Below are 21432 nucleotides of genomic sequence, written 5' to 3' on the forward strand. Positions count from 1 at the left end.
TACACAATAAAAGTAAGAATCAAATGAAAAGAGTATTTACTGTGATATTAATAGAATTTCTGTTGCGCAATGATAGTTTTTTCAGTACAGATGCTGCTTTTTTTAACGCAATAGTGCGAGCAAATCAAGCAATGATTCATTTCTTGTCTGGTCGAAACTCTTAGCTTAGATTTAGGTACTGAAAATCGTCGTACGATACACGTGCGAAAAGGACATTCACAACTCGTGTCGATTTAAAACACTCCCTTCGTTCGTGTATTAATTTATCGCTACTCGTATCGATTTTCCTCTTTTCCGCACTCGTATCTACAAGTATTTTGTTTGGGTTACAAAAAAAACACATTATTTACTCTACTACGTTTTATTTATGTCTCTTTAACATTACAAATTTGTAGACACTTATCTATACAAAAATCTTGACAAAAGAAGTACAGATCGCTGAAATTAATGTTGATAGTAATATTAATGACGACTACTTCCACAAGTGTCAATTGTGAAATGCCGCAAAATACTAGTTGCTCTATAGACGACCATAATAATATGATCCCCGATCCTTTACAACCCAGCAGCTCGGTACGCACGTTACAATTTTTTTTAATCTTCTTTAGTGAGGGCAACTGAGTACGACGGCATATTTAATTGTTTATAAAGTTTGAGGATACCTGGAAAAAATGAATACAAGAAGCCATTTTGAAAATCCAATAAATATTCACTGCTTTCGGTCACGCGTGTACGCTGCGACCATTTTGCGACCGTTTGTCGACCGTTTGGCGACTGTTTTTTACATGGAATATTACCGTCTTAATCCATATTTTAACAACTTTATTGGTTTTCTAGGCATTATTTTTATTATTTCAGTATAGTATATGCACCGGAGCACTAAAACTTCACCAATCAATATACATAACACGCAAACACCGAGTAGTCAATAATATTATTACTGGTTAAACTGAGGTAAATTGATGGCGCGTTGATAAATTTAGACTTATTTTATGAAATCACTCGAGCAATTTAATTGGCCATGGTAATTAGCCCTAAGCCCACATTATATTACAAATGCAAACAATATTTATCTTTAACAAATTCTTACGCCATTACATTTTAATGTCAAATGATTTTATTTCTTTTTTACTTTGACGTCTCTGACAGTCGCCATTTGAAAAGAATGAAATGAACGAATGATTTTGGGAAAGTAGTCGCCAAACGGTAACAATGTGTGCACGCGTAGTGCACACTTCTGTCACTTCTGTGACCATTTGTGCCTGTTACTAATCGTCCCCATTTGGGTCGCCGCGACTAAACGTCGACCGTACTGCGACTAAGCATTGAGACCCGAAGAACTGTGTGTACACAAAATAGGAGGATTTGTGTAGGAACGGCGGCCGATTATGGTTATATGGGCAATATATGTACAGTAGTGAAAGAATTATCCTTTAACTCCTAACCATTGAGGAGTTGACCTTCCATCATCAGCTCAGCCACATAAAATTATTACCATCAGGCGTAAATACTGGTGTACCTTTGAAAAATACACTAAAAACATTACATATGCCTATAACATTTGAAGAGTTCCCTCGATTTCTCCAAGATCCCATCATCAGACCCTGACTTGGTGCCAATGGGACCATCTCGGGGTTATACCTAATCGATTGAAAAAAACATTTTGAAAATTGGACCATGATTCTCGGAGATATTGATTAACATACATACAAAAAAAAATTAAAAAAAAATTCAGTCGAATTGAGAACCTCCTCCTTTTTTTGAAGTCGGTTAAAAAGAGTTGCACTTGCAACCTGCACCGTCCATCGAAAACTTTTGCCCCGATATTCGGTGGTCGGATTCCGGATATCCAAAACACTATTCGTGTCTGTCTGTGTGTGTGTCTGTCTGTCTGTTTATCTGTCTGTCTATCTGGCTGTTTGTCTGTCTGTCTGTGTGTGTGTGTCTGTCTGTGGCATCGTAGCTCCCGAACGGATGAACCGATTTCGATTTAGTTTTTTTGTTTGAAAGCTGAGTCAGTCGGGAGTGTTCTTAGCCATGTTTTATAAAAATCGGTCCATTCGGTCGGGCGTTTTTTAATTTTAATTTTGTGGTCTCATTGTGGTTATATTCAATAAAATGACTGACTAATTTTAAGTTTGAATGATATTTAAACAATAAATGGCGTTTATTTATGGAATATAAATTCCATATTCGATCGTTATACTCGTCATACAACTTTTGAGCATTCCAATAGTCTTATCAACACGTGGCTGACCCTTAAAAGGTTATCCAGAGGAATACCAAAATACAAACAAATAGTTAATCATTTTTGAAGATTCTTAATTGATCTGTTTTTTGTAAACAAAGTTAAGTACAGTAAATATTTACATGTCAGGGGCTTAATTTTGAGCCCTTTGTGTAATTTGTTAGAAATAATCTACCAAATTCGTCAGTACCTACTATATACTAAAATTAGGAAGTAAAATATGCATGCTATTCTTATATAAATACCAAAGTCACTATAAGTGTGCCGTTCAGATTTAAGGAGTTCCGTTCTTCATCAGCAGTTCCACTACACCAAATGTCACTGTTCTGGATGTAAGTGCATGCTGTTCTTATAAAAATACCAAAGTCACTATAAGTGTGCCGTTCAGATTTGAGGAGTTAGGTTCTGACCATCATCAACAGTTCCACTGCACCAAATGTCACTGTTATGGACGTAAGTGCTTGCTGTTCTTATAAAAATAGCAAAGTCACTATAAGTGTGCCGTTCAGATTTGAGGAGTTCGGTTCTGACCATCATCAGCAGTTCCACTGCACCAAATGTCACTGTTCTGGACGTAAGTGCATGCTGTTCCTATAAAAATACCAAAGTCACTATAAGCGTGCCGTTCACATTTAAGAAGTTCCGTTCTGACCATCATCAGCAGTTCCACTGCACCAAATGTCACTGTTCCGTACGTAAATGCATGCTGTTCCTTAAAAAACACAAAAATCGTGTGCCTTTCAGATTTTAGGAGTTCCCTCGATTTCTCCAGGATCCCATCATCAGAACTGGGTTCTGAGGAAAATGGGACCAATCTGTATGCATATACATTCAATCAAAAAAAAATGTTGATAATCGGTCCAGTAACGACGGAGATATCGTGGAACAAACCTTTAAAAAAACAGACGAATTGAGAAACCACCTTCCTTGAGGGCGACATTTTTTGTCTCTGTCGTGCGTCTTAGGAGTGACGACAGAGACAAAAAATGTCGCCGTGCTACTGTTGCATCCGTGTGCGCGGGCCCTTAAAAATGGCAAAGAAGTAGGGCTCGCCTGCCAAATTGCCTTCATAAAGCTAGTAAAGCTAGGAACATACTACGCGGACGTCCGTCGTAAGTCGACCGCGACCGATCAGTGTGCACGGAACAAAACATCCAGCGAGCCAGATTTCGATCGGACGTCCATGCGCTCAAGGCCACGGCCACGTCCGTCGACCGATAGTTTGCACGGTTATGTGTATTTCCATTGTCCAGATTCCCGTCCGCGGTCGATTTCCGCCGGACGTCCGCGTAGTGTGTTCCTAGCTTGAAGCTAGGAACATACTAAGCGGACGTCCGTCGTAAATCGACCGCGCAAACTATCGGTCGACGGACGCGGACGTGGCCTTGAGCGCACGGACGTCCGATCGAAATCTGGCTCTCTGGATGTTTTGTTCCGTGCACACTGATAGGTCGCGGTCGCGGTCGTTTTACGACGGACGTCCGCGTAGTATGTTCCTAGCTTAAAGCTATATGCACAGCCCGTCAACTCTGTGTCGAGCCCACGTCGAGCCCGTTCAAGACATTCATTCAATTGCTCATTCGGTCATTCCATTCGTTCACGTTCAGTCGTTCACTATGTTCATCCAGTCATCGCCCGGCAATGGCGGCATGTGGGTGTATGAAAAGGCGTTTAGTGTTGTTGCGTCCTTGTTTGTGTTGTTATTGTTGAAATCTTGTTTTTATTACCCGATGACAGTGTATACAAAGTTAAATAAGTGGAATAGTGTTAGTGACATGTGGTCAGTTACATATTTTGTGCATGAAATGTAAATTGGATTGTGCACAAACTTGTAACTAGAGATGGGCGGCGGGAAAATACCCGGGGTAGATATCGGGTATTTACCGGGTATTTACCCAATCTACCCGATATTTACCTTTTCTACCCTAATGGGTGGGTATAAATAAATATTGTTATAAAATGGGTCATAAATTGAATTTAATCGTGAAAAAATGTTTTCTTGGTATTGTATATTATATTTATATTTTATTAATATAGTTCTATAAACATATATCGAAGTATTTGCATTGAATAAGGAATTTGTTAAATATCATTGACATGCTTGTGTGTTTGTTACCTCCTCCTCCTAAACGGCTGAACCGATGGGGATGAAATTTTGTGTGCTTATTATAGTTCCTCTCAAGTAACAATTTCTGGTCCTATAGTGGTCGAGGACATCAAATTAAATCACACTAAATGGTCCTATAAATAGTCTATATTTGTACTGTAGAGCCGATTTGGCGCAATTATGCAGCCATTTAGTGATATAATAGGCCTATAGCAGTAACATCCGTGACGTTTAAGGTCTATAATGGTGATGTAATGATGACTATTGTGCTAATTTGTTGACATAGAGGACACAGTAACGCTATTATAGTATCAATTTATGCTATAGTAGCATTTGAGATTCCGTTATACAGGTTATTTTGTTCTATAATAGCAGTTGCCGTCCCTTTTAATGCGAAATTTCTAAAATAATTTAATGTGTGTAATATTTAACAAAAACCGGCCAAGAGCGTGTCGGGCCACGCTCAGTGTAGGGTTCCGTAGTTTTCCGTATTTTTCTCAAAAACCACTGAACCTATCGAGTTCAAAACAATTTTCCTAGAAAGTATTTATAAAGTTCTACTTTTGTGATTTTTTTTTATATTTTTTAAACATATGGTTCAAAAGTTAGAGGGGGGGGGACGCACTTTTTTTTCCTTTAGGAGCGATTATTTCCGAAAATATTAATATTATCAAAAAACGATCTTAGCAAACCCTTATTAATTTTTTAATACCTATCCAACAATATATCACACGTTGGGGTTGGAATGAAAAAAAATATCAGCCCCCACTTTACATGTAGGGGGGGTACCCTAATAAAACATTTTTTTCCATTTTTTATTTTTGCACTTTGTTGGCGTGATTGATATACATATTGGTACCAAATTTCAGCTTTCTAGTGCTAACGGTTACTGAGATTATCCGCGGACGGATGGACGGACGGACGGACGGACGGACAGACAGACATGGCGAAACTATAAGGGTTCCTAGTTGACTACGGAACCCTAAAAACTGTTCTAAACGAGGAACTTAACGAAAAGTGGCGTGTGAAGTTGTGAACTTGTGAAGTTTAGTGTCAATTAACATAATTTGGATTATATACTTCCATCATTACTGCAAAAAGGTATGCGATGGAAATTTTACCGCTAAAAGAATATTAGTTTAATGGAGTATTTTAAATGCGCCCTCGATTTATACATGTTTTGAATAAAATAAATAAATATAATTTAATACAATAAAATTATTAGCATCATAGTTTCTACTATGGATCCAAGAAGTAAAACATACGCTTTTATAGTTCGACTATATCACTTATCATACGCATTCACTGCCATAAGCCCGCCACCGTGGATTCAATTAGGGTTGCATGAGAATTTAACTATGATCCAGTTTAACTTATAAGTTCTTTATATAGAAAACAATACTTGTTTTCAATGTTTTACTATAGAAAGATCTTTTAAACAGTATTAATAAATGTTGTTTTCTTTTTAGTATGACAAATCTAAACTACAATTGGTCGCTATGTGTATTTTTAAAGTTAATTTCTAGAAAAACACTGTACGGAACCAGATACCGCATTTTTGGTCTGATTTCATAATTACGATGTATAAATACCATAAAGCAGCCTTTTAAGGTCAAAATTGTCATTTAAAAGTAATCGTTTTCTACTCTTATATATCTGATTTGGTTTATAAAACATATAGTAAACTCAGCTATAACGCTATTGTGTTTTAAAAGAGATACCGAAACCATTATTCAAGGTCTGTGATATTTAAAGAGTCATTGTGGCGTATACGGCGATGAGATATAAAAGGCATTAGAAAACGACTATAACCTTTTCAAAGCTATATAAACGTATCCTGAAAACTTCATTATACAGCAAAATAGCTCTATAATGGTATTCATATCACTACTATACAGTGTTAAATACTATAGCAGTGTTTTCCAAAGCCACTATATCCCAAAATAGTGGTATAGTTAGGTTTTAAATCTGTTAAAACACAACTACTAAAAATACTATAAGCGGCTTGTTGGTAACCTTAATAGCGCAAATTGATAGCATAACAGTGATTCCTAACACTATTATACAATAATATTGTTCTTATTTGATCCTGTTATAGACCAGGCCTATAGCGGCTCTATAAAATGGTGATATAAACGTTTACATCACTTCCTAATAACACCTTTTAGCTGTGTAACACAACAACTATAGCGGCTTGTCGGGAACCTTAATAGCGCAAATTGATTGCATAACAGTGATTTCTAACACCATTATACAGTAATATTGTTCTATAATAGTCATATTTGATCCTGTTATAGACCAGGCCTATAGCGGCTCTATAAAATGGTGATATAAACGTTTACATCACTTCCTAATAACACCTTTTAGCTGTATAACGCAACAACTATAGCGGCTTGTCGGGAACCTTAATAGCGCAAATTGATTGCATAGCAGTGATTCCTAACACTATTATACAATAATATAGACCTATAGTAGTCATATTTGATCCTGTTATAGACCAGGCCTATAGCGGCTCTATAAAATGGTGATATAAACGTTTACATCACTTCCTAATAACACCTTTTAGCGGTACAAGCTTATAGAGCTAAAAGGTGTTACTGGAGGCTTTTATACGACAGGCGGTCACGCCGAAAACCTTTATACGACATCTATAGTAGCTTTTAGCGTCGAAAACCAAAATTATAGCACTAAAATGTTACTTGCTGTTTGTTTGGTAAAGCCTACTATCTAGCCGAAGTCCAGTATCTAGCCGAAGTCACATAGAAGGCATTATTACAGTCCGAATTCAAAGCAAGTGTTAATTAAAATCACACATGGACGTGGCGCTTGTTTACCTAAGTACAAACTAAAGTATAAGTATCCCATAAATAAAAATAAAAAAAGTAACTGACCGGTCAAGTGACTTATTGCACCCTTTCAATACGGATGCACCTACCTGGCGTTTTGCAAAGCTGTGACCTCATTGGCTAATGAATTTGAATTTGTCTGTCCACCGTGTTTAAGTTAAGTAAGTTATTTGAATACTTAGTGGGCCTAAAACATCTGGGGAATACAACTTTTTAATTGAATGTGGTAAATTACACATGATATATGGAATATTTGGAATCTCTGTTAACATTTTAATATTAGTTAGTCAAATATATATATTTATTTTAGTAGAAAAATATATTTCAGTCATGTAAATTAAGAATAATCTTTAATTTCATAGATTATTTTTTATACCCGCTCATTTGGGTAGATACGGGTAAATACCGGGTAGATTGGGTAGATATGGGTATTTTCCCGGTATTTACCCGTCAGCGCCCATCTCTACTTGTATGATAACTCAAAAGTCGAGTCAATACTCTCCCTTTATTCAATAAAAATTATATACTATCCTGGTCACGGTCAATAGTCATTCCCATCTGTTTTAACATTACATTTTATTGTATATTTTATGACCCATCATAATCATTACTTTAATTATACCATAAACTTTATGAGTACTAGAAAACCACAGCTGCATGAGGATAGGGTTGTCACTCTGTATGAGATGAGTTATATATCATCAGGGTTGTCACACTACACTACACGCGAATAAATCGTTTCTTTTTCAAATTTAGGCGATTATAACCCTAAAAGACTAGTTTTAAATAAAAAAAAGTCTTACTTAAGGAGGTTTTTAAAGTAGACTAAATTTGCTATACTATGATACGAAAATTGTCTCTTTAGCTTTACCCAATAGTTTACGAGATTAAAGGCCGGTTGCATCAAACCATCAAACTATCTGTCACCGTTAAAGCGTTCGTTAAACTTTATTATATGGGAAGTTCCATAGCCGTCTGCTGCGTGACGATGATGTGTCTGTCAAATGTGGTTGATGCAACTGGCCCTTAATTTCAAATTTTATTATTTGTTTCGAACTTCGCAATTTTTTGCAATATTTTACACCACTTTCCACTCGATCAACGCACTTCAGGCTGGCCAGTCCATGACGTCGATCCCGATATTTCTTAGGTACCTACCTACTCCTTAGTGTACCGGGCTCTATGCGGCAGCTTGCATAAACAAGAAGTCATCGCAGATATAACCCGCAAAATGGGAACACATGACAGGATCTCCTCTATGTATCGGCCGGCAGTCAAACCTCCCGCATTCTGCCTGGTACCTGCAGCTGCACCTGGCCCTGTGATGAACACGATGTCCGTCTTCGCTTCCATAGAAATGCCAGCCCAGACCATTATCGACCCACCACCATAGGCAACATGTTCCTCGATGCAGCATGGTACAAACCGCCAGTGTCCAGGCCTTCGTTAGACTTGTGCCCGTCCTTTATTACCGAATAAAGTTATCGTCGCTCGTCGGATCAAATCAAAGTATGGGCCTCCATTGCTCAAGGGTCTTCATGTTCCTGAGCAAAGACACGTCCTGCAATTCGGTCATCTGTGACGAGTTTTAGGACCTTGGGCCATTTGCAGGTCTGTGGGCTGTCCATTTCTTTTCTTTCAGTCGTTTTCTAACAGTCCATCGGCTGACACAAACATTGCGGGTCTCTCAAGCTTTTGCTGGACCCGAACAGCGTTCAGTCGACGATTTCTTAGAGAGGTAACGACGATAAATCGGTCATTTCTCTCTAAAGTCCAGAGAGTTCTGCCTGTTTCGGGTCTTCTGGAGAGCGTATGGCCTTAAAATCTCGTGAACACACGTTGAACCGTTTTCAGTTGGCAAACGTAGCCTAACTACATAGTTTGCTACAAAAAGTATAGATGGCAATGTACGCTCGTTACTTAGTCAATGAAAAAATATATTCGGCAGTGCCTTGTCAAACTCCGCGTGTTTGTGTTTGATTTTGAATTTGTTAAATTTTTTTTTGGATATCTTCATGAGAACTGTATGTGTTGGTTGTGTTATCATTATAAAGGTAAAATAGTATATTTCTCTAATACGTAATAAAAAAACCGGCCAAGAGCGTGTCGGCCTGTCGGGCCACGCTCAGTGTAGGATTCCGTAGTTTTCCGTATTTTTCTCAAAAACTACTGAACCTATCAAGTTCAAAACAATTTTCCTAGAAAGTCTTTATAAAGTTCTACTTTTGTGATTTTTTTTCATATTTTTTAAACGTATGGTATGGTTTTTTCCTTTAGGAGCGATTATTTCTGAAAATATTAATAATATCAAAAAACGATCTTAGTAAACCCTTATTCATTTTTAAATACCTATCCAACAATATATCACACGTCGGGATTGAAATGAAAAAAAAATATCAACCCCCACTTGACATGTAGGGGGGGGGGGTACCCTAATAAAACATTTTTTTCCATTTTTTATTTCTGCACTTTGTTGGCGTGATTGATATACATATTGGTACCAAATTTCAGCTTTCTAGTGCTAACGGTTACTGAGATTATCCGCGGACGGACGGACGGACGGACGGACAGACAGACATGGCGAAACTATAAGGGTTCCTAGTTGACTACGGGACCCTAAAAAGGGTGTCATCGCTTAAAATTTCCTGTAATTTTAGTAATAGTCAAATAAAAAATTTCTTAATTTTTTTACCGATTCCATAAGTTTAACCTTGATTATAGTATATTATACATATTTTACTATCACTATAATTTTATTTCAATTACTGTACGTTCATTTATGCCGAAGTATTTTTTTTAACTATACCTTGTGTAGTTTAGAAGATACAGACTTTTTGTAGAAACGTCACTTAAAAATCCGGGCTGTTGACCGGAAAATGGTCGCGCGGGCTGGACTGTCAAGTGGTTAGGTACTTATACTGTCATTCGCTTCGTATGCAGAAACTGAATACGTACCCATTTTGTGTAAATGTACGTGCCAAATATGTATATGATAAATACATGAAGCAAAATTGTTACACGTTTGTGATCATAAGGATTAGTGATTTTGTTCTTTTTGTTAAAGATTATTTTATTGTTACAGATGATGTCAACGTGCAATGACTCCCCTACAATGGAAAATAGTAAGTCTTTACACAATCATTAAAATTTAATAGAATTTGGGCTATCGCTTCTTTATAATAATACTAGCTTTTGCCCGCGGCTTCGCTCGCGTTAGAAAGAGACAAAAAGTAGCCTATGTCACTTTCCATCCCTTCAACTATTTCCACTTAAAAAAATCACGTCAATTCGTCGCTCCGTTTTGCCGTGAAAGACGGACAAACAAACAGACACACACACACTTTCCCATTTATAATGTTAGTATGGATAAACATAGCCTTCTTTTTCCTCCCTGGATGTAAACATTATAAAGTGTGTAAGCCTTATACGGACAATACATTAAACCAGACATATAATTAATTTTATTAGTGTTTGTCATTAATTAAAAGGTGTTTTTTTTAGTTACACTTAGTTTTCACCCCATAATTAAAGTTTGAAAATTTTCTTATTTTTTTAAACATGTATGACATTACATACGCAACATGAGCTTTTAAAAGTGTCAAAGAGCGTTTAACACGAGTGTGTTTGGATTACTTTGCAGCCCAAATTCTTTAGTATGGATAAAAAAAATATTTCCACACTGTATAACTGATCTTGAAAAAAGGTTAGCTCATCTTGGTCATAAGTATCATAACTCTCTTAAAGTCACGACAACTTCTTTTTTTATTTCCAGAGAGGAAAATGGGCACTGCGTTAGTATGAAATAAATAGTCACACTATAAATCTTCAAGTTCAGGAATTCATAACATTCACTCATAACTGTTTGTTTTTTTTTTAACTCTGGCTTTTTTGTTTTGATAATCAACAAATCAGTTAAAAGCAAACTTGACGAAAGGGTTTTTTTTTAGTTTCTATGTCTCTTAATAAACCGTATATTAGTATCAATTTTGAAACCTGTCAAAGATTAATAAAGTTCAATATATGATAGGAAATATACCTACTCATTATTCACAATTAAGGATTATTAAATTGTTTATAAATGCTTTCTCTTAAGTCTAACAATGGATATCTTCTTGATTGAGTTTGCTTTATGTATAAGTTTTACCACGGGATGATCTTATAGAGTGTTTTCTTGCAGGTTCTATTGTTGGCGAACTAGCCAAGTTTGACATTCAGGCTCCAATCAGTGTCACGATAAGCTTTGATGATGATTTTGATGACACACTTATAAAAAAAGAAATCGTGTCAGAGGAATGCCAAGAAAAAGAAAATCAAAAAACCGTTGTATCAACTTTTTTCTCCATTTCGGAAACGAAAACTGAAATCCAAGCAGAAACGCTTGATTCTAGCTTCCTCGGTGAAAAACAGATCAACAATTTTGACGCACAAAATATTGAAGACGCGCCAACTCCTCAACTTAGTAACCTAAACGATACATTATTAAATAGTAATACATCTAGAAAACGAAAGACAGACAATTTACACATGTGCAAACTAAAACAATTCAAAACTTTGGACCAAAATGAAAATAAGTGTAACCGGGAGAAGTCAGTAATTACAAGTCACGCCATCAGTAGTAATATTCAAGCTGATCCCATCCAACCAGAACCAACCACTGTTCCGACCACCCAAGTGGATTCCAGTCAAATAAATAAAGAGGCTACCGATAAGCAATTTGATCTATCTTCATACTTAAACGAATTCAGTCCAAGTGAAAAGGGAGCCATAAAATCATACATAACGGAGCGGTTAGCATCGTTCTCTGAAAACATGCGATGTATTATGCAGGTTTTTCTCGCCTATAAACAACAACACATTTCTAAAGAAGAGTTCAAAAAAAGAAACAGCTACATTTTAATTCATCTTACCGAATTTTGGTAAAACTATTTTTACCAGAAGAAAATAACAAAGATTTTATTCACACTTTCTTAAATAACACGGTTCAACGTGGGCGGCAAAAATGTGGTCCATATTTTGTGCCAACGTACCAAGATTATGCAAATCTCTTGCACGAAATGCTTATGTGGGCAAAATTGAGCCTGCGACCACGTCGAACAACGAATGTAACTGGTAATACAAATGAAAAATCAGCACCATCAACAGCAACAAATAACGTGGCCACAGCTGGATCACAAGTTAACAAAACAGCTCATGACAACTTACAGTCTTTGAAACAACATAAAAATACCGGAGCGGATAAAATGTGTATATTTTCGTCAGGTCCGCCTGAAAGAACATTAAGTATTGACATCGATCCAGTATTGCAAAATTATATGCACAATACTTCTCAAAAGGGCTGTAAAGAAACAAATCAGCGGGTAAATGAGACAAATCTCAATGGCGCACAAAATACTCGAAGTAATACCTCCACCCAGTTACAGGCGGCCGTCGCAAGCCTTACTAGTTTTGTAGCCAATAGTAGCCAAGCCTTAACCGTCCCTTCTTCCCAAACGAATCTTCGTCCACCAATTACACAACAAACGCCACCGGTCAATTGTAATGGACCAACTGTAGAACAACATCCTTCCTTGTCATCTAACACCCAGCGTTACACTGCAAATAACTTACCAAATTTTAGCGTTTTAACCAATAAAAAGACAGCGACGCCCATTTTAGAAAGGCAATTAGCACAGCCACCATTACTTGGATATTTGGTAGATCGTCAACCACCTTCATATGACTCCCATCCTCAAACTCATACAAAACAGGTGCATCAGCAAGCAACGCTACTTTATGATCACTCTCAGCGCTTGCGTGTACAGTCCACTCAACAACCGCAATTGCAATGTAATCCAGAGCAGTATCAACAATCTCAATATTTACAATCTCAGTCAGGATCGGAGTATAGTCAAACGTGGTCATTAGGGCAATCTTCTTTAATAACGCCACTATATAACCAATCACAAGCCCAAGTACTGCAGCAGAACCAATATCAGCAGCAGCAGCAGCAACAACAACAATATCCGGCAGATAGTTGGCCGACCATGGAAGATCTCCTTTCTACAGATGCTACCCAACAACTTCCGTATCAGACAAATACTGGGCAATGGCAGTCAAGACAACAAGCACAACCATTACAAACGTCTGGAACAGTGTGGAACCAGCAGGGGCAAATTTTCCAAGGACAGGTTCCTTCACAGACCCAGAAAGGGTCCCCCCGTTCCGCTTCCACCGATAGCGGATTTATAAGCCCATTAAACTTCAGCGTGCCCACAGACCCAACCAGACAAGATCCAACGGTAATTCATATAAACAACTTGTACGGCATAATAGGCAATGCAGATCATTGGATCGTTCTTCAAAATCGGATCATGATTTATGAATATTCCCTTATCCTTGTTTAATGTACATGTTTTGACAAAGAAGGTAAGCTTATCAATCAAATAGCATCACTGTTGGTTAATTTATTACGTAATATAATTAGAGCGATTTGAATATTAACTGACAAAGAAATATTAATTGACTTTCAGAGCGATAATTAGTTTGAAGAATGATCCAATTAGAAATACGGATTACTTCAAACGTTCTCATGAACGCCATACTTAAATCCAGTTGGTCAGGAACTCTCGTAATCGTTATTAACTATAGCATCTTTGTAAAATAATTCGAGATCCTGTAAAACTCTGTAACGCCAGAAGAATCCGTCTTTTTTAATCACCCTCTAAAACATTTACAATGCCTGCTAAAGAAGGGGTATAATTTATTTTTATTATGTGTTTCTACTTCTTATTTCTGCCTTTGCTGATTGATCTTGTATATCTATGTACAGATGCAGACATCCGGGCCCGAGAACGCCATGCCTATGATAGTACACGTCACGTCCCTCAGTGAAAAAGCCGCATTCGTAGATATGGGCACATGCGTGGTGTGCAAGAAAAGAACCAAGCAAATGTGTATGGGTTGCATGAAGGTTTACTACTGTAATTTCCAATGTCAGGTACGTTATCTTACTTATTTTTTTGATGTTTTTTTTTTAATCGATGTGTATTTGGGTCAAACAGATTTTAATGTATGGGTAATTGGTTATATCTCTCCTGTGGACATTACAAAAGTTAAGAAAATCTAGTGCTAATTTTTAGACAACATTCTAATGACGGGAAACATTTTTTTAGTTCTTGACACTCGAATACGAAAAACGGGTTTAGGAATATACCAGAGTCGTTAACTTTTATAATATTGTCCACAGAAGTGACGTTTTTTAACCGACTTCAAAAAAGGAGGAGGTTCTCAATTCGACTGAATGTTTTTTTTTTTTTTTTTTTGTATGTAGGTATGTATGTATGTATGTTATTCGATATCTCCGAGAATCGTGGACCGATTTTCAAAATTTTTTTTTTTGATCGAACCGGTATAACCCCGAGATGGTCCCATTGGCACCAAGTCAGGGTCTGATGATGGGATCCTGGAGAAATCGAGGGAACTCTTCAAATGTTATAGGCACATGTAATGTTTTTAGTCTATTTTTCAAAGGTACACCAGTATTTACGTCTGACGGTAATAATTTTATGTGGCTGAGCTGATGATGGAAGGTCAACTCCTCAATGGTTAGGAGTTAAAGGATAATTCTTTCACTACTGTACATGTATTCGGACTGATACATATAATAAATATCACTAGGAACCACTAAAAATCAACAAATAAATAAACTTTTTAACAAAAAATAAAACCGCCTTCAAAAATAAGCGCGTTACAAAACACGGAGAAAGTAAAAAGCCAAAAATAATAAACCTTTCAATTCAGATTTCTTATCGTATTGCAATAAGCTAAACATCCAAATTATAAACAAATCAATTATTTTTGGAGTCGGTACCAGCCTGTGTATGGTTGGGTGGGGCAAACAGGCAATAGCAAGGCGACGAACAGGTCTGGTACCGACTACAAAAATAATTGATTTGTTTATAATTTGGATGTTTAGCTTATTGCAATACGATAAGAAATCTGAATTGAAAGGTTTATTATTTTTGGCTTTTTAGTTTCTCCGTGTTTTGTAACGCGCTTATTTTTGAAGGCGGTTTTTACTAAATCTTTTTGACCCATTTAGATTGAGCGAGCACTTGAGCAGCTTATCGGCAGCTCTCGCGCTAGGTTAGCCCTGTGTATAGTGAAAGTCAGAATGCTAATATTATACAATCGGGTTGCAGTTCTAAATCCTCTTGAGAAACCAAGTTTGATAACCAGTTATTTAAATATTTACACAACGATTTACTATATCTCAAAGAAATATCTATTGAAATAATCACATATTACTTGTTCGACTTCGTATTGTTTTTTGATTAATGTTTTTTTTTTTTTTTAGACTACCAACTGGCCCGAGCACGCGTCTCATTGTTCGCAGCAAAATACAACAAGTACTTAGTAGATTATAGATGTGTCAAATAAAAATAAAAGACTGTTATATTACTGATAAGATATGTAAGATTTAATGTAATTTTAAACTAACTAAGAACGAGCGACGTTCGAAGTTTATAAATTATAAATAAGGCCCGGAACTATCTTCATGGCACGGATCCTTCAAAATATTGCTGAGGTGTCCTTAGGCCTTCCGAGGTCTGCTTCGGAATGCCTGGGCTATGCGCCGGGCCTAAATATAAATTTTTATCCCTGTCTGTGCATCACGCTCGTGATTCATATAATAAATGATGTAATTTTATTGGTGCTAGCGTAATTTACCGAGAGGAAAGTCAAATCGATAGAAATTTAAGTTTAAAATAAATTTCGAATGGCGCTCTTTTGTAAATATTATATTATCCTACTGAAAAACTTCATATTTTTATTAAAAACTAGCATGAAAAAGGCGACATTAAACTGTTGATATATGTTTAAAAACGGCTACAAAGCTGAAATTTGAAAAAAGATATATTAATAAGAATTTAGTACGAATGTGTGGGTGTTACATTATTTCCTTTTTTAACTAGTCATAGTATTATGTTTAAGATTAAGAGTATTAATTTGAAGCAAAAGAGGAGATACTTCGTTTATAGTGCAGCACTGCCCAGGCTATTCCCACGTATACAGTACCTACAAGGTTTTTTAGGTTTTCATGTAAATATATATTTAATACATTGTAATGAATAGTTACCTATCTAAATAAGAAGTAAGTTTATCACTTAATCGCTATTGATTTTGTTAATGAATCTACTGTTGAAGGTTACTGCGAGTTTTCGAGTTTAGCCGCCGCGAAAACTCTTATACCTATGCCTGAAGAGCTGCCGCCAAAATTGGCCCGAAACATGTACATAAAATACAAGTACATAAAATTTAGTGGTGCAAGATCATATGTAAAGCTAATTTTAGTATTTAAGAAATGATCAGGTTAACGATAGAAACTTGTGGTCATTACATAATATGTTAGATGACACCAATGCCTACATTCCTAAATTGTATTTATTATTGATCCTAAAATAAAGACAGAAAGTACAATTTGATAATAACGACATTAAAGAAAGACCTTAAGCTGAGTGTGCCTGGTAAAAGTGACTGTCCGAAGAACAATATGCGAAAATCCTTGTTACCTTTAACTCATTGCCAATTGCTAATATACGCTTAAGAGATGTTTTTATATTTTGAATAAACGTTGAATCGTTTATATTGGATATGTTGTTTTATGTGTTATTTTTAGACCATTTTAATCCCATTAAATAAGGAAAAGTTCAACAGTTAGGTACATACAATATATTTAACGAAGGCGTCGTATCTTAGATCAATAGTTTGTACAAATGCCTCAATAACTTAACCACAAAATTAAAATTTTGAAAAACCTCCGACCGCGACATAATAGACCGATTTTCATGAAACATGGCTAAAGAACACTTCCGACTAATTCAGCTTTCAGACAAAAAAAACTAAATCTAAATGTGTGTGTGGATTGAGTGAGCACCTTCCGAAAATAAATAAAAATATGCTGATCATTTAGTAAAAGTTCTAAAACAATTGTAAAACGAATCTCTGAATTTGTAAAAAGATAAATCAAAAGATACAGCCATTAACATGTGCTCACTCAGTTCTCACAAACTACCAACGAAAACAGTGAATATATTCATTTAACATATAATATTTATATACTAACATTTAGTAAAAAATAGGCCAACCTACCTCTATAAATATTAGATCACCTAGTGACGTATTTAATTTTTTACAAATAGTTTCTTATGCTCACTCGATCCTCACACTTTTGAAAAGCCGAATTTTGATGAAAAACATAAGATTTAGACCGCTATTATATGTGTATAGTTTAGTAAAAGTGAAATGGGAATTTGTAAAATACAAAACGAACCACTAACGTGTCAGGTTTTTTTATAATAAATTTTTGTAAGTTCTCACTCAGTCCACACGTTTTGAGAAAGTTAAAAATGTAAATATCTTACGATTTGTAGCACCTAAGACACTCGAAAGTACCTCAACATTTAGTAAAAATTTTTACTAAATATCCACCATCTAATATTTATATTCGTTGTCTGGTTTTAAAGATATTCAGACATAACTTTTCTCATACAAATGTATCAAGTAGGGTGACCACACTATGTCGGCTCCTGATTTTCCCCACCTTCCCATTGTCATATTGAGATTGGGGAGTTTCGTTCAATTTTGATAATAGTTTATATTAAACTAATACCATATTAATTCTCCATCTGCAAACTGTTTTTAGGTTATGTTCTTGGCCTAGTGATGATGTGTATTGTGTAATTTTTATCGACGTCAGGATAATAACCATATCGACATCTATATCGCTCGTGCGTATTGGCGCGACAGAGCCAGACTAACTGGCACGGCGTTTCGTTTTCGTTTGGCGTCGGAGTAATGCCATTCGGCTACGCACGCTGTAAAGCTGCTAACACATGACCGTACGAGCACCGTACCGCACCAAGGTCATCCATATGGATGCATGCTAGCTTGTAAATGGGAGCGAGAAATAGTTATTATTTTCTCGCTCCCACTTACAAATCCGGTACACTCATCTGTTAGCACGATTAGATTACCAGGTTCTGGTTTCTTACTAGTGAAGTATTATATTCTTTGTTTCTTACCAATTATCATTCATGTCCTTTTTAATGCATGAATGTCGATATGGTTATTATCCTGACGTCGATAAAAATTACACAATACACATCATCACTAGGCCAAGAACATAACCTAAAAACAGTTTGCAGATGGAGAATTAATATGGTATTAGTTTAATATAAACTATTATCAAAATTGAACGAAACTCCCCAATCTCAATATGACAATGGGAAGGTGGGGAAAATCAGGAGCCGACATAGTGTGGTCACCCTACTTGATACATTTGTATGAGAAAAGTTATGTCTGAATATCTTTAAAACCAGACAACGAATATAAAATATTAGATGGTGGATATTTAGTAAAAATTTTTACTAAATGTTGAAGTACTTTCGAGTGTCTTAGGTGCTACAAATCGTAAGATATTTACATTTTTAACTTTCTCAAAACGTGTGGACTGAGTGAGCACTTACAAAAATTTATTATAAAAAAACCTGACACGTTAGTGGTTCGTTTTGTATTTTACAAATTCCCATTTCACTTTTACTAAACTATACACATATAATAGCGGTCTAAATCTTATGTTTTTCATCAAAATTCGGCTTTTCAAAAGTGTGAGGATTGAGTGAGCATAAGAAACTATTTGTAAAAAATTAAATACGTAACTAGGTGATCTAATATTTATAGAGGTAGGTTGGCCTATTTTTTCTAAATGTTAGTATATAAATATTATATGTTAAATTAATATATTCACTGTTTTCGTTGGTAGTTTGTGAGAACTGAGTGAGCACATGTTAATGGCTGTATCTTTTGATTTATCTTTTTACAAATTCAGAGATTCGTTTTACAATTGTTTTAGAACTTTTACTAAATGATCAGCATATTTTTTTTTATTTTCGGAAGGTGCTCACTCAATCCACACACACACAATCTAAATCGGTTCATCCGTTCGGGAGCTAAGATGCCACAGACAGACACGTAAAACTTACAACACCCCGTCGTTTCTGCATCGGGGGTTAAAAAGAAAAAATAACGGAACCTGACAAGATCTGTTGCAAATCTGTTGTCAGCCCGTCCGTCTGCCTGTATGTCAAGATCATTTATCAGGGACACGTACAGGTATCGAGTTCAAGTTAAAATCATTTTCCAAATCTACAGACCCTCAAAACTGAAAAATTAAATCTTCCGAATTCACACGGAAAAAAATAGTCCCGACCTCCCGACACAAAAAGTGACGTAATTTATTGATGACCCCCTGTCAGGAGTGGGCATAAAATATTGACTTTGTTGACTTTAGTGGTACATTCACATAGTTTCGCGGCCGTCAACGAATATACCTACACGGTGTGACATGAGGAAACAGAATAATTTTAACCACGCATTTCTAAGGCCAAAGAAAGATTTTTTTTGTAATTTCTTTGCCCGTATAAAGTGAATGTTATGCATAAAGCTGGAACTTGAAACGAGTTTTTTTTTTTTTACTAAAACATAAATTTTCTTGTTACTTTTTGCCATAGAATCTGTCAATGAGGATAGTGATTGCAGTGAGACTATGCCCCATACCATCAACGCCGTTAAAAAGATCGTATTGAGTAACAATAAGTTTATTTTTGTACTTCACGGTAAAATTGACTGACACAACGTACTATACGGTCGTGCTCAAATTCTATGACACAAATTAGTCGTGGTTCATTAGTTAATTACATTACTCAAATCGTAAAATGTAGCCGGTTACATTGTAAAACATAAAAAACGGCAACATAACAACTTCTTAAAAGTTGTGACCTAAATAATAAATAGACAGCCAAAAAATATTCAGATTGGCCTCCTGTCCTGCCCTGGCATAAACGCATCACTCGTCGCTCTCTCTCTCTCTCTCTCTCTCTTCCTCAGTCAGTTATTCAAATACATATACCTATTATTATTCCTAGTTTCTTAAAACGTATAAGTATAGAATACCTTACTATGTTCTTGAGAAGCTTCAGGAAAATAACGGATAAAATTAAACAGCGCCATCTGATGTACTAAACCCAAACCTGCCACTAATCTTTTGAAGACGATCATAACCAGTTTACAAGCTCTCATCGTAATCCGTCTATTCACCGTTACCTATTCTAGAGATAAATGGAAATATTTTTTTGTAAGCTCAAACACAAAGCATACCCAACATAATGAACCCAAAACTCATAAGATATTTAACAGGTGGTTTCTTAAATAAGTACCTGCGTGCGTAGCCGAATGGCATTTCTCCGACGCCAAACGAAAACGAAACGCCGCGCCAGTTAGTCGAGCTGTGTCGCGCCAATACGCACGAGCGATAGAGATAGATAGATATCTACTAGCGTTTCGTTTCGTGAGCGTTTGTGCCATTCAGGTACGCACCCTGATGATAGATATCTCTACGCCGCGTAGCTTTTATTCAAGTTACGATTTGTAAGCTAAGACACTATCATTGGGCCAGTAAACAAAAACTGAGAGATAAGCTAAGAATTCGTAACCTACCTGTAACATGCTGTCTATTGTATTCTTAAATTCTTATCTCTCATCCCGAGGTTGAGGAGAAGTTCTGGCACTATCTTTTGTTTCACTAATCCTATTGTCAACGCCTAATGACTGTCTCAACTAGTCTATAGCGCTATAGCGGCTTTTGTATTTGAAATAGAGTATACCTGAAACGTGCTATCTGTTGTATTCTCTCAACTAGGCTATCCATTGTTCGCACAAAACAAAAGCTTTGGAATTTACTTGCCACTTGGGGTTCAATGTCCTAATACTAGGACAAAATACCTACGTTGAAATTTGAATCTACGTTAAATAGAATTGAGTTGTTTTTGTTTTGATTCGTTCGATTTTCAAACAAAAGAAATTCAGCCCTATTTTATAGTACCATTGATTCAAATTTGATTGTTTTTTTTTTTGTATGAAGGGTCGCTATAGGATAAGACAGAATTTAAGGACTCGGGAGTATCGACTATCGAACGAGTTTACTGTGTAAAATAAAACTTTAAAGTAAAACGTTACGAACAAAAAAATAAGAGATAAGCTGAGAACTACCTGTAACGTGCTATCACTGCTATCTATTGTGTTCTTATCTCTCGTCCCGAGGATGACCCGGACCACAATTACACGGATTCTAATTACCATTACGGGTCACAAATCCTGATTCGTGGAACACGAGAACGGGCATCAGGCTCCAG

At 36.2% G+C, this 21432-nt stretch overlaps 1 protein-coding gene across 3 annotated transcripts in view; it reads left to right on the plus strand.

The window, feature by feature from the left end:
• The window catches only part of LOC125230247 (rho GTPase-activating protein gacZ-like), an 89808-nt gene extending 73500 nt beyond the window's left edge, over window positions 1–16308 (plus strand). The window contains exons 2-5 of one of the 3 annotated variants that reach the window (XM_048135350.1): window positions 10284–10323; window positions 11379–13479; window positions 14010–14177; window positions 15537–16308. In XM_048135350.1, the coding sequence (XP_047991307.1) occupies window positions 12256–13479; window positions 14010–14177; window positions 15537–15596 (1452 nt within the window). In that variant the 5' untranslated portion in view covers window positions 10284–10323; window positions 11379–12255 and the 3' untranslated portion in view covers window positions 15597–16308. Of the gene's footprint in view, window positions 1–10274; window positions 10324–11378; window positions 13607–14009; window positions 14178–15536 lie in introns of those variants that run through there. The other 2 variants (XM_048135351.1, XM_048135352.1) reach the window with 2 other exon arrangements.
• The last annotated feature ends 5124 nt before the right edge of the window (window positions 16309–21432 follow it).

This window comes from Leguminivora glycinivorella, chromosome 10, assembly GCF_023078275.1.
Source record: "Leguminivora glycinivorella isolate SPB_JAAS2020 chromosome 10, LegGlyc_1.1, whole genome shotgun sequence".
Classification (NCBI taxonomy): domain Eukaryota; kingdom Metazoa; phylum Arthropoda; class Insecta; order Lepidoptera; family Tortricidae; genus Leguminivora; species Leguminivora glycinivorella.